The sequence below is a fragment of the Giraffa tippelskirchi genome, chromosome 2, assembly GCF_054371585.1.
Source record: "Giraffa tippelskirchi isolate mGirTip1 chromosome 2, T2T-mGirTip1v1.2.pri, whole genome shotgun sequence".
Taxonomy (NCBI): domain Eukaryota; kingdom Metazoa; phylum Chordata; class Mammalia; order Artiodactyla; family Giraffidae; genus Giraffa; species Giraffa tippelskirchi.
In genome coordinates this window covers 178,320,433-178,338,540 of record NC_137276.1, presented here as the reverse complement: position 1 = coordinate 178,338,540, position 18,108 = coordinate 178,320,433, and the positions used below count along the sequence as shown (strand labels likewise).

General features: G+C 39.6%; 1 protein-coding gene across 2 annotated transcripts in view; it reads left to right on the top strand.

Annotated features, from left to right (window-relative positions):
• NECTIN3 (nectin cell adhesion molecule 3) overlaps positions 1–18,108 on the top strand; it is a 146,008-nt gene that overhangs the window by 119,189 nt on the left and 8,711 nt on the right. Inside the window, exons 8-10 of one of the 2 annotated variants that reach the window (XM_081542747.1) lie at positions 15,690–15,752; positions 16,223–16,333; positions 16,543–16,724. In XM_081542747.1, coding sequence (XP_081398873.1) covers positions 15,690–15,752; positions 16,223–16,333; positions 16,543–16,722 — 354 coding nt within the window. In that variant the 3' untranslated portion in view covers positions 16,723–16,724. Of the gene's footprint in view, positions 1–15,689; positions 15,753–16,222; positions 16,334–16,542; positions 16,842–18,108 lie in introns of those variants that run through there. The other variant, XM_081542777.1, reaches the window with a different exon arrangement.

Here is an 18,108-nt window from a genome sequence, read left to right as displayed (position 1 = left end):
TGATTTTTCTCGTGATTCAACTCAATCTGTAGTAATAATCTCTGCTATTAACCACATAGTTTTTCTTTTCATGGACAAATATACCTTCGGCCCCATAAACCTTTAATGAAGTACGTGACCTACATTTCTTCTTTTTTCCTCTTATTTTCCCTTTTTTCTACATGCTTGCAGCATCCACAGACTTGGTTTATAGCTATAGGTCTGTTGGTGTTTTCTGCCTTCTCTTACTTCCCCTTCTCCACTCCCTGCTATTGGTCAAATCCCAGATTCTCCTGTGCTCTGAAAACCTAGCCACACTCACCATCAGCATGATCAGCATCATTGGTTAGATTGATGTTTCTCAGGCCCTGCTGTCTATAACTTAGAATCTGGGTGGCTCTGGAGGCTTGAGACCCTGTCTGGTCCTCCGTGGTCAGACCTCATACCCTCAGTGTGGTCAGATACGTCCTCCCACACCACCAATAACGTCTGGGTTCTCGCTAATAGTGTTTAACCTCCACCTCTCCACAGCTTATCTTGATTGCTCTAGCCTCTGAACTTCTGACATTCTTACGATGTGTATTATAGGTCCACAATCTGTTATCTACATTTGTAAAAATCTCTAGGCAGTTAACTTTTTTTAAACTCATTTTGCACCAAAATCTGACCTGAACTGCTGACTCTCATGAAGCTATACATAATCATCACTTTCTTCACTTTATGTGAATACTCGTATTTCCATTGCAAAAATATTTATATGCTTGATTATGGAGTTCTATACCAAGCTCTTCAGGAGATGTTTTATAAATACATGGAATAAGTATATATCACATTTCTAAAAATCTGAAAAATTCTGAATTATGCATGCATGCTCAGTCGCTTCAGTCATGTCCAACTCTTTGTGACCCCATGGGCTGTAGCCCACCAGGCTTCTCTGTCAGTGAGATTCTCCAGGTAATACTGGAGTGGGTTGCCATGCCCACCTCCAGGGGATCTTCCTGACCCAGGGATTGAATCCAAGTCTCTGCCTCTCCAGCATTGCAAGCAGATTCTTTACCACTGAGCCACCTGGGAACCCCCAATCAAAAATATATCCATCCCTAAAACTTTCAGTTAAGAAATTGTGGCCCTCTAGTGAATCAAACCCGGGTCTCCCACACAACAGACAGACGCTTTACTTTCTGAGCCACCAGGGAATCCCAAAATGAAATACATTGAAAGTCACACAGTTGTGTCTGACTCTGCCCATGGAATTCTCCAGGCCAGAATACTGGAGTGGGTAGCCTTTCCCATCTCCAGGGGGTCTTCCCAACCCAGGGATCGAACCCAGGTCTCCTACATTGCAGGCAGATTCTTTACCAGCTGAGCCATAAGGGAAGCCCATAATCAGATCAGACCTGATCAGATCAGGTTGTATATCTAAAGCATGGTAGGCACTGTGATAGAAAAGAAGAAGCATAAGCATAAGACAGGTTTCCCACTTTCAGTTAGTTTGCATTCGAACTGTCTTGCTTTGTTGTTTAACCATTTGGAAGACACACGTAACAAGGTTGTAAATTCCTTGGGTAGGGGGAACAGATAAGTTCTTTGGCATCCCTATTGGCAGAAAAATATCAATAACCTCAGATATGCAGATGACACCACCCTTATGGCAGAAAGCAAAGAAGAGCTAAAGAGCCTCTTAATGAAAGAGGAGAGTGAAAAGTTGGCTTAAAACTCAACATTCAGAACACTAAGACCATCGCATCCAGTCCCATCACTTCATGGCAAATAGATGGGGGAACAATGGAAACAGTGACAGACTTTATTTTGGGGGGCTCCAAAATCACTGCTGATGGTGACTGCAGCCATGAAATTAAAAGACGCTTGCTCCTTGGAAGAAAAGCTATGACCAACCTAGATAGCATATTAAAAAGCAGAGACATTACTTTGCTAATAAATGTCCATCTAGTCAAGGCTATGGTTTTTCCAGTAGTCATGAATGGATGTGAGAGTTGGACTATAAAGAAAGCTGAGTGCCAAAGAATTGATGCTTTTGAACTGTGGTGTTGAAGAAGACTCTTGAGAGTCTCTTGGACTGAAGGATATCCAACAGTCCATCCTAAAGTAAATCAGTCCTGAATATTCACTGGAAGGACTGATGCTGAAGCTGAAACTCCAGTACTTTGGCTACCTGATGTGAAGAGCTGACTCATTTGAAAAGACCTGATGCTGGGAAATATTGAGGGAAGGAGGAGAAGGGGACAACAGAGGATGAGATGGTTAGATGGCATCACCAACTCGATGGACATGAGTTCGAGTAAACTCCAGGAATTAGTGACGGACAGGGAAGCCTGGCGTGCTGCAGTCCATGGGATTGCAAAGAGTCGAACACGACTGAGCGCCTGAACTGAACTGAACTGATTTGCAGAGTATTACTAATGATGAGGGTATTTCAGAACAGACTATTGATTTCCAGACCATTTAGAGAAGACTGAAGTTTACCTCTGTAGAGATCAGTTCTCATAAGCAGTGGAACCAAAACTTCCAGCAGCTCTCAGGCTAGGTAGGTATCCCTAACATGATGGTACTTCTCAGGAGCCTTGTGTCTGAACTAACTGCCCAGAACCAAGGAAAGAGCTACTGCTGCTTCAGTGGCCCCTGCTGATGGCTCCCAAGAAGGCCTCTCCAGGTAGGTTCCATTCCGGCCAGGGGCACCCACAACCTATGGCCATTCCAGCTTGGGCAGGGATTAGATAACTCTCTCACTTTAAATGCCATGAATATGGAATTAATTTGAATATCTTTTGAATTGATATTTTAAAAATGCTACTTCTGCTCTTTCCCCCAGAATTTCACCTTTAGTTCTTTGTTTCAAATAATGGAAGCGATCATGTCCTAACAGACAACTCCTTTCGGTATCCATGAGGGAATGTCAGTTGAAGTGGCATTTACAACGAATCCAGACTTGATGGATGACCTGTTATTTGTAGTTGTTAGCCTGTTCTAGGGGACTAACAGAAAATACTTAGGCTTTGTTTGGCCATTTAAATCATGTGTGCATGAAGACACAATGCTATGTCAACTGTCATTTAACTGTTTAGTAAGCCACCTGGGCTTCCCTGGTGGCTTAGATGGTAAAGAATCTGCCTGCAATGCTGGAGACCTGGGTTCGATCCCTGGGTTGGGAAGATCCACTGGAGAAGGGCATGGCAACCCATTCCAGTATTCTTGCCCAGAGAATCCCGATGGACAGAAGAGCTGGTGGGCTACAGTCCATGGGGTCACACAGAGTCAGACATGACTGAGCGACTAAGCACAGCACAACACAAGCAGTGTTTTTCTTGCCTGATAAAGGCATCTCTTAAAAGCGTATCTTAAACACTCAATTCTGACTCTAGGGTAGACTGAAGGCGTGCAAAAGATCCTTGACTCATTTTTATGAGCTAAGCAACCTTATCTCCACCAGAAGGATCCTCCTCCTCGTGTCATTTCTGCTGCACCCTCCTCCTTAAAACACTGGTGCTGTGAACTCGATTGCTGTCACAGACAGTTCTGGTTGTGCTTAACCCAGGAGCTGGATTCCAGCTCAAGGAATCTTTGTGCAGGTTGCTCAAGACATTAGTGCCTGTAGGCAGGGAAATGCCAAACTGGCATTATAGCTGCTTCTCTATTTCAAACAAAACTGCCTGCTTTGGGCTTTATATTTACAAAATTGCTGTCCCTGAAGGTTAATGTAAGCTTTCCATAGCAGGTGATTTCTCTTCTGTTTGGCCTTCTTTACTATTATTAGGTTATTTTCCTTTAGAAGAAGAAACAGTGTATGTTACCTATATATTTTTTTTTTTCTTTTCAGGAAAATTCACTGTTCTTACATTCAGTCAAATTAAGACCCCAAAGAAAAAAAGAGATGTAATTATTAACTAAATATATTCAAAGATCCTTTAGGTTGTTCATAGGAGAGTAATCATTTAGTGAACAGATACGTATTTATATTTCATTTTCTTCCTTTTTATTACACTCTCAATAGAATTATAAATTGTTAGTAAGTGAAATGATTCCTATATTATTCTCACTTTTGTCAGGAAGGAATATAAGAGTAGTGGTACTCTACATTTAATATATTACGTTTTGTTTCACAATCTAAAATATGTTTGGTGTTAAAGATCTTTAGGAGGCTCTTTTTACTTTTTTAAATCTTTTTAAGCTAAGAATAGCATAACATTAACCACAGAAAAGTTCTTATTAGAGTATCTTTTTTCCAGTGCCATGAGTTCAGGAATGATAAGTTAAATGTGAGACTTGGGAAGGCCCATATTAATAGTTTCTAGAGAGGAATTAGAATTTGGTTTGTCAAGATAATATTTCTGTACATAGTTACTTGGAGTACAGTACTGTGCCTGATACAGAGGAGGTAGTTAACCCCTTCTTTGAGGGTTTTGGATGCATAGATGAATGTATATCAGTAGCTCTGGATTGAAGGTTTACACTGTGGGCAAATTTGGAGATAAAGTGGTATGCATGAATAACTGGTACAGCATTAAGGCAAAGGGTTGAAGAGCAAAGATGCCCACTGTGACAAGGACAGCATAACATTCTGGTGTTAAAAAGTTCAGGTATTTATTAGTTGTGGAAGTTAGCACATATGAATGCATAATCATTTGATTTGTATCCTTAAATGAGTAGCATTAATGATGGGGGAGGACATCTTAGTATTGTATATGAGTGTCTTGTTTGCCTACAGATAATTTTCCATCATCTTTATCATCTATCTGCCTTAATTAGATATTTGGCTTTGCATACATAATACAATTTAGGTGAAGTATCACTTTCTTGTGTAGTTTAAGGTAAGGATTATTAAGTGAGACCACAGCCAAGGCAAGAAATTTCATTAAAATGTGTCATATCAGATTTTACTTTGAAAAATTAAAATCTAGAATGTATACTCAGTAGAAGTAATGCATTTGTTTACCAACGATAAGAAGGAACGCTGTCTTCCTTTTGGATAAGACAATGTTTTCAACAACTGCTAGGCTGTTATAATTCTGTGGGGACTTAAGAAAAACCCAAATCTACCTTGTGGGATAAGACATCTAATATTCTCTCTTATAAAAAGCCTCATGATTTAAGTCTGCATTTGGAAAGTTTGCCATGAGGATATTCTGTAGGCATTTCTGCTTGTAATTGCCTCATTGCAATCTTTAACATTACAAATTAAAGGCCTGGACATTTCATTTTAAGGCACTAACCATATCACTGAAGGGTATAAGCCATAAATCAGGAGGGAAAATGCCCTTAAGTTAATTTTATAAAGTATGATCCCACAGCAAATGACCATTATGTGTTCAGCCCTGGGCTGGGGCAGATGAAAATTTAGGACTCTGAGAGTCCTAACTTGCTCAGGAAAAGCCCTGCTTTTCTTTTTCCTCAATGGAGGCTGAAGCCCGAGCAGGAAGTAAAGTAACTTAAGCCGTAGTTTCTGTTTGACCATTTCAGATGAAGATGACAGAATCAGCAGGTGGCAAAATTGTCGAGTACTGAGCATTACCAGTCCTTCCCTTCAGTTTTATGCCCTCTCCCCTTTCAAATGCCCATTGTATTCTTCCTTTTGAGTCCTCTTCTACAGTCAAATTAGGAAGAGACTACATATACTTATAAGAGGAAGGTAGGCAGCTTTGTGTGATGGTTTAAGACAGACTGAATTTGAATCTTAGCTCTTTGAACTTGGGAACATTGCTTTAACTCTCTGAGCCTCAGCTTCCTCATCTCTATTATAGGAACAGTGATAAAACCACCTTTAGGAGATGTACGTATAAGAATATGAGGACATCCAAAACTAACTGTACAATACTTGCCTTCAGGGGTGAGGAGTAGGGGAAATATCTTGTCAGTCCTTATGAGTTACACTTGTTCTTTTTACTATGCAGAGCCTTTTTATCTTCTGTTTATGTTAGACTCTCTCCTCCAGTCTGTCTTGATAAAATTTCTGAGTACTAGGAATCTAGAACCTATTTTTATGGTGTTCACACTCTTTTTTTGAACCAATTCAGCCCTAACTGTGCCCTATTTTTGTAGTTGGGAATTTAGACCCAAGGTTTCTGGTCCAGGCACAGGTTTCTCAACATGCTCTAGCACCCAAGACTTTTGTAGGGACAGCTGACTGAGAGTGGGAGTCAGAACAGATCCTGTGTATGGATGATACATCCGCAAGTATTTGTTGAGCATCTACTTGGTTGAGCACCATGTAAGATTTAGGGGAAACCTCCCAATCACCTTCTTAGAGTGTTAACAGGGAAGGATTTATGCAATGGAGTTCATGGGCAGAACATAGAAATGAGCCTTACTCTCTCAATAATTAGCAAGGAGGAGTTATAAGCAAATAAAATATCAAATCTTAGGGAATAAGATCCAGAAAGTCTTTATGCATTTAATCTGTATAATGTATAGTGCATCGATCATAATTGATTCTAAATACTAGAAACCTAAGAATTAACTAAAAATTAGTGAAAACAGTTTCTCAATTTAAAAGGAAAAGGTTGATTAATAATATAGCACCCCTTTGACATTCACCGAGGAAATGTACACAGGCTTTTGAGAAACCCTACTTTCTTAAGTACCCCTATCTTTTAGAGAATTCGTAAATGAGTTGAAAATAACAAAGATACAGCTTAGCAGTTGCTGAGCTCATTAACTAGCTAAATAACTATTCCATAACACAAATCTCCTCAGTCTGTATTCAAATTTGTTTCTCAACAAAGTTAGAAATTACAACCTGTCATAACCTTGTAAAATTCACTCATGAATGGTTAAAACCAGCAGTGTTAAATCTGTAAATGCCAAGGGTCTACTATACTAATAAGAGACATTCATGTGAATAGCTTGGGCAATTATTGTAGAGAACAGTAATAATTATATATCTCATTAAACAAGTGCCCAATTAATGTTGTAGTTAATTTTGCTTGATTAGAACACAATCTTTATAGTTGCTCATACAACATGGCCAGCCACTCTCACAGCTATTAATAAAAGTGAAAGGGAAAATTGACTTTTGGTTCACAGTTTTAGTCATGATTTAGAGAGGTACTTGATAGGAAAGTAATATCCTTCGTGCCTTGAGGAATCCATACTTAGTGAATTATGTATGATAACCGTTTCTTCATGTATTGTTCCTTTAGTGTGGTAAAATCACCTCTGTGGATTAGGAACTCAGTCACTAGAACACAAGTAAGCAATTGAATATTATAGTCGAGAAACTCCTGCATCAAGGATGATCTGGTATGAAGTATTTATTGAGAATTTACTATGTTTTTGTATCATACCAGATTCCAGACTGTCAGTGAATTCCCATTCTAATTCCCTCCGTGTGCATGCTCCTGCAAAAGTGAATGACTATGATAAGAAGGAAAAGCATAGTTTTTTTTTAAAACCAACTTTATTGAGATATAATTGGCATAATACTTGACCCATTTTACGTGTACAGTTCGATAAGCTTTGCCAAATGTATACATTCATGTACACTATCTCAATCAAGAACATTTCTATCACCTGAAAAACTTATCACACATACCCTGCACCACACCTAATGTGATTTCTATCACAGAATAATAGTTACATTTTTTTTATAAAGAATTTCACAGAGGGAGGAAGACAGCATACTGTTTTCTGTCTAACTCCTTTAGCATGATATTTTTGAGATTCATGTTGCATAAATATCCTTTCATTGCTGAGTAGTACTCCTCATTTTACGAATACACCATGATTTGTTTAGTATTCAACTGTAGAGGACTGTTTTCATTTAAGGTTTTGAGATAAAAGGAATAAAAACTTTTCTTTTTTTTTTTGCAATACCTTTTCCTGGTTTTGTAATTAGAAGGATGCTAATTTCATAAAAGTATTTACAAAATGTTCTCCTTTCTCTCATTTGCATAAAGAATTTATGAGTAGTATTAATTCTTTAAACGTTTGGTAGAATTTGCTAGTGATCCCATTAGGGCTGTGAAAAGAAGGACTTTGTGTCTCTCAAGACATTTCAGGTGGAATCATGACAGTTTATTAATAAATTCATTATTCATGCATTCTTCACATGATCTTTACTCTGAGATTCTCTGGTTTTATAAAAATAGTACATGTGAAAGTATTTGGTTATCTCTGGTGTACTATAGGTGGTGATATAAAGTTACCCAAAGAAGTGATGTGGAAGCTTAACAGATGCTTGAATTGGGAAGAAAGCAAAGGAGGAGAGACTAGGTATTACACACCAGGTATGAAGTTGTGGAGTACTTAGTTTATCAGTTCAGTTCAGTTCAGTAACTCAGTCTTGTCCGACTCTTTTCGACCTCATGGACTGCAGCACGCCAGGCCTCCCTGTCCATCACCAACTCCTAGAGTTTACCCATACTCACGTCCATTGAGTCGGTGATGCCATCCAACCATCTCATCCTCTGTGATCCCCTTCTCGTCCTGCTTCAAATGAGTCAGCTTTTCGCATCAAGTGGCCAAAGTATTGGAGGTTCAGCTTCAACATCAGTCCTTCCAATGAACACTCAGGGCTGATCTGCTTTAGGATGGACTGGTTGGATCTCCTTGGCAGTCCAAGGGACTCTCAAGAGCCTTCTCCAACGCCACAGTTCAAAAGCATCAATTCTTCGGCGCTCAGCTTTCTTTATACTCCAATTCTCACATCCATACATGACTACTGGAAAAACCATAGCCTGAACTAGATGGACCTTTGTTAGCAAAGTAATGTCTCTGCTTTTTAATATGCTGTCTAGGTTGGTCATAACTTTCCTTCCAAGGAGTAAGCATCTTTTAATTTCATGGCTGCAGTCACCATCTGCAGTGATTTTGGAGCCCCAAAAATAAAGACTGCCAGTATTTCCACTGTTTCTCCATCTGTTTGCCATGAAGTGATGGGACCAGATGCCATCATCTTAGCTTTCTGAATGTTGAGCTTTAAGCCAACTTTTTCAGTCTCTTCTTTCACTTTCATCAAGAGGCTCTTTAGTTCTTCTTCACTTTCTGCCATAAGGGTGGTGTCATCTGTATAGCTGAGGTTATTGATATTTCTCCTGGCAATCTTGATTCCAGCTTGTGCTTCCTCCAGCCCAGTGTTTCTCATGATGTACTCTGCATATAAGTTAAATAAGCAGGGTGACAATATACAGCCTTGACGTACTCCTTTTCGTATTTGGAACCAGTCTGTTGTTCCATGTCTAGTTCTAACTGTTGCTTCCTGACATGCATACAGATTTCTCAGGAGGTAGGTCAGGTGGTCTGGTATTCCCATCTCTTTCAGAATTTTCCACAGTTTATTGTGATCCACACAGTCAAAGGCTTTGGCATACTCAATAAAGCAGAAATAGATGTTTTTCTGGAACTCTCTTGCTTTTTCGATGATCCATCGGATGTTGGCAATTTGATCTCTGGTTCCTCTGCCTTTTCTAAAACCAGCTTGAACATCTGGAAGTTCACGGTTCACGTATTGCTGAAGCCTGGCTTGGAGAATTTTGAGCATTACTTTACTAGCGTGTGAGATGAGTGCAATTGTGTGGTAGTTTGAGCATTCTTTGGCATTGCCTTTCTTTGGGATTGGAATGAAAACTGACATTTTCCAGTCCTGTGGCCACTGCTGAGTTTTCCAAATTTGCTGGCATATTGAGTGTAGCACTTTCACAGTGTCATCTTTTAGGATTTGAAATAGCTCAACTGGAACTCCATCACCTCCACTAGCTTTGTTCTAGTGATGCTTCCTAAGGCCCACTTGACTTCACATTCCAGGATGTCTGGCTCTAGATGAGTGATCCCATCATCGTTATTGTCTGGGTTGTGAAGAACTTTTTTGTACAATTCTTCTGTGTATTCTTGCCACCTCTCCTTAGTATCTTCTGCTTCTGTTAGGTCCCTACCATTTCTGCCCTTTATTAAGCCCATCTTTTCATGAAATATTCCCTTGGTATCTCTAATTTTCTTAAAGGATCTCTCGTCTTTCCCATTCTATTGTTTTCCTCTATTTCTTTGTACTGATCATTGAGGAAAGCTTTCTTATCCCTCCTTGCTATTCTTTGGAACTCTACATTCAAATGAGTATATCTTTCGTTTTCTCCTTTGTTTTCCACTTCTCTTCTTTTCACAGCTATCTGTAAGCCCTCCTCAGAAAGCCATTTTGCTTTTTTACATTTCTTTTTCTTGGGGATTTTCTTGCTCCCTGTTTCCTATAAAATGTCATGAACCTGAGTCCTTAGTTCATCAGGCACTCTGTCTATCAGATCTAGGCCCTTAAATCTATTTCCCACTTCCTTGGAGTACAGAATGAAGCAGGGCAAAGGCTAATAGAGTTTTGCCAAGAGAACACACTGATCATAGCTTAGTTTATATTCCCTTACAATCTTAGGAACTGAGAGAGGTTGGGTGGTCCTTCAGCAGGTAATGAGTTTTAGCTATCTTGTTAAGCTGAAGTTTTAAGAGGTATATGCCCTTTTGGAATTTAAGATGTTGAAGTTTTAATAGATATTATCTTTTCATTTATCTCTTAAGATGGCAGATGCTTGAACATATTGTCATGCCAAGAGGTAGGAATCCATGGCAAATAAGAGTGAGAGAGCTGAAAATTCGGAGAATGATAGGGAAGTTCTTGTAGATGTGGGAGTGATCTGCAGCAACTTTCTCTCAACTTAAGAAAATTGTGGAAGAGGCGGATGAATGTCAGTTGGGGCTAGAAATTGGAGAGAACATGTTAGAGAAACATTTGGGAAGGTAAGAGAATGTGTTTAAAAAATATTGTAAAAAAAAAAAATATTGTTTAAGGTTTATAAATTACAGTGAAAGAGTGTGAGCAAAAAGAAGACGTGGAAGGAAGTACAAGAGCATTTTGAGGATGAAATTATGATATGAGAGAAGACCAAAAGGATTCAAATTCGGTAGGGAATAATGGTTCCAACTGGAACTCTAGTTTGTAGTTTTTCCACTGCCAGAGCAAGCAGAGTGTCCAATGTGTTGTAGACTTGTTGACAATAGCAACTTGAAATCTTGATTCTGTTTATCACTGAAAATAAACTTTAGTAACTCTAAAAGCTCCGTTTATGGTGTTTTAAAGTCTTATCTACATGGAAAGAGTAAAATATAACACATAGTAACATGTGGAGGTTTTGGTTTATTTGTTGAGTCAGAGAAAGTAAAAATATTAATTAAGATAACACATAATAAAATTTGAAAAACTATTTTATTAGTACCTTGGAAGACAGGAATGAAAATCTACATGGCTTTAGTGAATCAGGAAAAGGCTTTAGTGAATCAGGAAAATAAGTATGGGTTGTAGCTCAGTAGAAATTGTTACAAGATAGTACATGTAAAGTAGGGAAATATAAATATGTATTAGAGATTCAGACTCGCCCAAGGCTTTCTGGGAAAAAACACAAGAATAATAATATATACCATGTACCCACCAATTAAAATATCATAGGTTAATTCAGTTTATATATACCAAGCACCCAGTCATATGTGAGGTATCATGCAAGACACTTGTCTATATATTCTTGTGATTAAATTTTTTAGGAAGTCAGATTTGTAACATTTGGAGTAGTTATGGACTAGCAGAAAGAGAGCACACTTATCAGCCACTATAAAATTAAGTTCCTTAGGTATCTGGTCAGAAGCTAGATGGCAATACATTGCAGAGGCAGGCATCCTTAGTCTTGGTCCCTGATGCAGGGCCATCCCTAGGACATGTGGGGCTTCTGTCTATATAAAGAATTTTACTAACTATTGTATTACAAAATTGATGGACTTATGTGAGGTATAATGATTTATTGATAGAGAATTACAATATTGGATAAAGAATAAGAACTTATTTGCTGCTTGTCCAGTCAATGAAGGTGAAGCCTGCTCGTGGAGTCCAGGCACCATTTCTTCCTGCTCTGTCCTAGGAACTCTCTTTTCTTGTCCAATATTTGCAAGTGTACTTGCTGATTTTACATCTCAGGCCATGAGAAAAGCAAAAACAGCAATGCTGTTATTGCTCATAAAGCTGTGTGTATTTGTGTTAGTTACTTAGTCATGTCTGACTCTTTGCGACCCCATGGACTGTAACCTGCCAGGCTCCTCTGTCCATGGAATTTTCCAGGCGAGAATACTGGAGTGAATTGCCATTCCCTTCAGCGGATCTTCCTGACCCAGGGATCGAACCCAGGTCTCCTGCATTGTAGGCAGATTATTTACTGTCTGAGCCACCCATAAAACCATGGCTCATCTAAAACAGCCAAGAAACAAGAGAAAATGCTAATTTTAATTTTAGGTGTTTTTTTTTTTTTTTTTCCTGAGTCTGTTTTTCTTGGACCAGGATCAACTATGTAATTTGTAGTCTCAGTGCAAAGCAAAATGCAGGGCCCTTTGTTTAAAAATTAAGATTTTCAATATGGAGACTGGGTTCCTGTATGGACGTAAGAGGTTTGACCTCACTGAAACGTGTCCTGATATCCTCCTGCCACCCGCTAGATGCTCTGTGGTGTGGAGGGCATGCACCCCTGACCCCAGACTTCCCTATACCATCACTCAGGCCCATGCCAGGGCAGAGGGCAGCAGCAGTCATTGGACACGGGAAGGGAGGGGAAACTTGGAGGGTTGGGGGGTAGCAGCCAAGAAATCATAGACAAGCAGAAGGAGGCAGGACACCCTGGCTGAAGTTATAGGTCCCTGAAGCATGCTCTGTTGTCCTTTTGGCCACTTACAAACCACAAATTCATAATAAAATCATTAAGCAATCTAAGGTGGCAACCATGGAACATTGAACCCCAAAGTGGGACCCTTCTGAGTACAAGGCCCCATGTGATTGGTCCATGGAGCAGGCCCTGCTCTGAATTTTTACCATTGTGCACTGTCAGTATCAACTGATCATGCTGAAAGCACCCCAGAATCATGCAGAATGTGACGGGGGAACAAATTTGTCACAGATAACTTATGCTTTGGATAACATGGCAACATATCAAGAACTGATAGTTCATATTTCAGTGAAGTTATTAGTTAACTATTGACTTATTATGACAGACCCACAGGCTAGGGTGTGGGTTTGGAGGAGGATGACCAAGAAAGGCTCACTAATGTTGAAAGATAAAAACATTAGGAACTAAAATACAGATCATGGTGTCTGCTATAACAGAGGTATAAATAAGAATAAGAACAACAGGAAAAGTAGGAGTAAATAAATTAACTTTGATGGGTACTGCAGAAAAGCCTTTTAGGAAAAAAAATTGACTTTAGTCTAGCCAAGATTGGTAGTATTTCAAGTGCCAGAGGCTAAGTGGCAGACATTCCAGACTAAAAGGACAGCATAAGCAAAGACAGTGAAATGAAGAACGTGCTGATAGATGTGCCCATATGCTGGGATTTTCAGGCATTCTTTTTTTTTTTTTAATGAATTCATTTATTTTAGTTGGGGGCTAATTACTTTACAATATTGTAGTGGTTTTTTGCCATACATTGACATGAATCAGCCATGGGTTTACATGTGTTCCCCATCCTGAACGCCCCTCCCACCTCCCTCCCCATCCCATCCCTCTGGGTCATCCCATTGCCCCAGCCCTGAGCATTTGTCTCATGCATGGAACCTGGAATGGTGTTCTGTTTCACATATGATAAGATACATGTTTCAATGCTATTCTCTCAGAACGTCCCGCCCTCACCTTCTCCCTCAGAGTCCATTAGACTGTTCTATGCATCTGTGTCTCTTATTCTGTCTCGCATATAGGGTTATCATTACCATCTTTCAAATTCCATATATATGCATTAGTATACTGTATTGGTGTTTTTCTTTCTGGCTTACTTCACTCTGTATAATGGGCTCCAGTTTCATCCATGTCAGTAGAACCGATTCAAATGTATTCTTTTTAATGGCTGAGTAATATTCCATTGTGTATATGTACCACAGCTTCCTTATCCATTCGTCTGCTGATGGACATCTAGGTTGCTTCCATGTCCTGGCTATTGTAAACAGTGCTGCGATGAACATTGGGGTACGCGTGTCTCTTTCAATTCTGGTTTCCTCGGTGTGTATGCCCAGCAGTGGGATTGCTGGGTCATGTGGCAGTTCTATTCCCAGTTTTTTAAGGAATCTCCACACTGTTCTCCATAGTGGCTGTACTAGTTTGCATTCCCACCAATAGTGTAAGAGGGTTCCCTTTTCTCCACACCCTCTCCAGCATTTATTGCTTGTAGACTTTTGGATAGCAGCCATTCTGACTGGTGTGAAATGGTACCTCATTGTGGTTTTGATTTGCATTTCTCTAATAATGAGTGATGTTGAGCATCTTTGCATGTGTTTGTTAGCCATCTGTATGTCTTCTTTGGAGAAATGTCTGTTTAGTTCTTTGGCCCATTTTTTGATTGGGTCGTTTATTTTTCTGGAATTGAGCTGCAGGAGTTGCTTGTATATTTTTGAGATTAATTGTTTGTCTGTTGCTTCATTTGCTATTATTTTCTCCCATTCTGAAGGCTGTCTTTTCACCTTGCTTATAGTTTCCTTTGTTGTGCAAAAGCTTTTAATTTTAATTAGGTCCCATTTGTTTATTTTTGCTTTTATTTCCAATATTCTGGGAGGTGGGTCATGGAGGATCCTGCTGTGATTTATGTTGGAGAGTGTTTTGCCTATGTTTTCCTCTAGGAGTTTTATAGTTTCTGGTCTTACGTTTAGATCTTTAATCCACTTTGAGTTTATTTTTGTGTATGGTGTTAGAAAATGTTCTAGTTTCATTCTTTTACAAGTGGTTGACCAGTTTTCCCAGCACCACTTGTTAAAGAGATTGTCTTTTCTCCATTGTACATTCTTGTCAGGCATTCTTTTATTACAGTTCTTGAACATCTATTTTCCAGGCACAAGCAGGGGTTATAAGAATATAGGTTTAGGAATCAGACAGAGCATCCACCACTTACAGGCTGTGTGACCAGAGACACCTTACTTAACCACTCTGAGCCTCCATTTTAGTCATCTGTAAAATAAAGACATGGGTTTTACAGAATTATTATAAAAATTAAATGAGATAATGTCTGTAAATACTCCAACCAGTACCCTCAGTCCATTGAAGGAGAAAGCAAATAGATGTGATTACACATGCTGTGAAAATACAGAAAGGAAAGTGACTCTCTCTGCCTGAGGGTTTTGTGCTCTGCTTCCTGAAAGAGATGATATTTGAACTTGGGGCTGAAGGTAAGTATGTGTTTGTAAGCCAAGGGGAAGCTGAGAAACATTCTCTCAGGCTGAGGTTTAGAAATGATGAATCCCTTTTATGAGCTGTATAGGTTTGGGAGACAAGGAGTAGCAAGAGGAAGAGAAAGCAGACCATATATACATCTATAGATAAAAACAGAATAACCTTTCATTACCACCCCAAACCCCTTTTAGCCAATTCAAAATATCAGACTCTTCCACCAAGAAGAGGCAAGAGCCCTTCTGTGCTGAGTGCTCCCTGGAGTAAGATGCAAACCAGTTTGCATGAGAGCTTCTGTAGGAGATGTTCTGTGCATTTTCTCCCTCTATAAGAAGGCTGGAGCTGAGAGAAAGATAACACTCAGGAAATGCTGTTGCTCTTCCCATCCTCACGTGGAACAGTTTGCTTCATTGGCAGACATTTAACAAGACACGATTGGTTCTTTTAAAACTAGGAGTCTTAGTGGTCTTGGTTGATCTGTTTTATCATGTGCTTTGTGCTTTAAAGTGCATGTCTTTTTCTGTCTTCTCCCTCCAGACTGAACACTTGCCTCTGCAGACTCAGTTCAAAGAAAGAGAGACTGGAAGTGTCCAGCGCCCTGTAAGTAACATGATCCTCCAGCAGGGTCAGCCCAGGTGGAGCCAGTGACCAGCATGTTTATTAAAAGATCATTTTATTTCCGTGCAATTTCATTTTCTTCACCTCTGCTATCTGAGCACCTGTAGTGTGATTTTGTAAAGTCCTTGAGCTGGTTTATTCCTCTTAGAAGTAATCAAGTTATATGAAACCAATAACCTGACAGAGGATCAGTACCAGAGACAACACAGAGCACCAGGGAGGTTCATTTTATGGTGTCAGCTGTGACCTAGAGTCAAGCAAGGAAGAAAGGTCAAGACAAGAGGCTGTTTTTTGAAAGCATTTCTTATTCTCAGCTGTGTTGGGCATACAGTCAGATATTACCTATGCATTTCACTGTGTCTCTCTGCTAATTCCGCAATTCTGAATCCTGAGGCTTCTTTTGGTTTGGTTTTGGTTATTTGATTTAAATCTCTGTATTATCTCATGCACAGATTCTAAGCTTGAGCCTTGCTGAGAGACTCCTGCAGTTCACAACTTTGTTTTTCTCCAGCTTAACTCCTACCAGTTCCAAATTTCGAAGCCTGAAACTGACCACAGTCCCCGTGAGTCACAGTTTTCTGTTTAGGAGATGCCATCACTCTTAGGTGTTATAAGCAACAAGTGACTAGAAAATGATAAGCTGTTGAACTTCACCTTGCCATTCAATAAATAGCTTATGTGTAATAAATTCTGTGCTTGCCTGTTTTCACCCAAGAGATAGAAAAAATGCAAACAGATGCTCAACTAATGTAAGCAATGTTTGAATTTTTAGAATGGACTGAAGAGCAGGAGATTTGACTGTGAAGATGAGAATCCAGTGGGGGAGGACGGGACTCAGCAGATGTACCCCCTGTATGATCAGATGCGCTACCAAGACGGGAGCCCTGGCAGACACCATCCATATAGCGACCTGGAGGGAGTCTACATCAATCCACGGGAACATTACGTGTGAAGGTCCTCTTTCTCCAGTGCTGTTTTAACAAATGTTTATTCTTAGATTGGGGGGAGAGAAACTGAGGCCAATAGTTATGATTTTATTCTCTCTCATATAAAGCAATCCCAGTCTAAGTGTATTAGAAGTTGTGATGAATGACTTGGCACCAAGAGCGAATTTTTTCTTTCATTAAGAGTTTCTTAACCACCAGCTGTGTTTGTGAACTTGACTCTAGCTTTGTGTGTTTCTGTGATGATGGCGTTTAACTACTAACATTTGGCCTACAATGGCATGTTCATTTAAAAGTAGAGCATCTGCCTGGGATGACAGCAGTGATTCTCCAGAAAGAAAGGCCCCAGCTGGGAATATTAACCTCACTGGGTCTCAGGCAGACCAGCCTGTTCATCTGTAATTCAAACAGGCAGAAAAAGGAGCTCAGAATCCATCTCACTAATTATTTCATGGAATTTGGGCTTTCCAGACTTGTTTAGTACAGTTACAATACCTGCTTACAAACAAGAGGCTAAGAGGCATACTTGATTGTTTATCCCAAAAACATAACAAAAGGCAGTTTAAACCTTCAGGTCTGTTGCTTGCTTTTATACTCTTGTGATATTGTACTGTTTGTCCTTCTTATGATTTCAGGATCACCAAGGTCCTGAGGGATACATATTTCTTGCTATCATCGACCTAGTCTTGAAGAACTATGTGCTAACCAAGGTTCTTCTCTTACTTGGTCATTGTTCCCACAGTTCTGTTCTTTGCAGTCCAGATTAGTCCAGATTAACAGATTTCCCACCTGTTAAAATCTAAACGCCCTTTCTAAATGGTGGACAGCCTGGAGCCTTTTCCCTCTTTTCTGTGGTATTGTATATAACAGGCTCAGCTTTCACTACTGAATCCTGTCTACACAGGCTTCAGCTACCCTCTGCATTCTTCAGACTTCTTATTGTCCATGTTTTATCTACCTCAGGAAAAAAAGCCTGATGGAAAAAGCACCATGAAATAATCCTTGCTCTTAAAAGCCAGGTTAAAAATTTGAAAACCTAAAACAAAACAAAACAAAAAAAAGCCCCATTAATATGGCCTGTGTGCTAAACCCACATGTGGTCCTTGATGCTTCCTCCCTATCTTTACCTGGTCAATAATAAGAGTAAGGAGATGCTAACAGCAGATATTACAGTGACTGGCTTACTAGTGTTTCCTGCAATATCTTGGTGCCTGCCAATGTCTGTCTGGAATTTTCTCACTTCCCTTTGCCAACTTTTCCTCACTGAGCTTTGAAGGTAGCAATTATAACGGGGTGAACAGCATGAGGAGCATAGGTAGACGTGGAAGTGTCAGTCTTCTGTCCTCACATCTTAGACAAGCATTGCTTTACTATGTGTTCTGGAAGCTTATGGG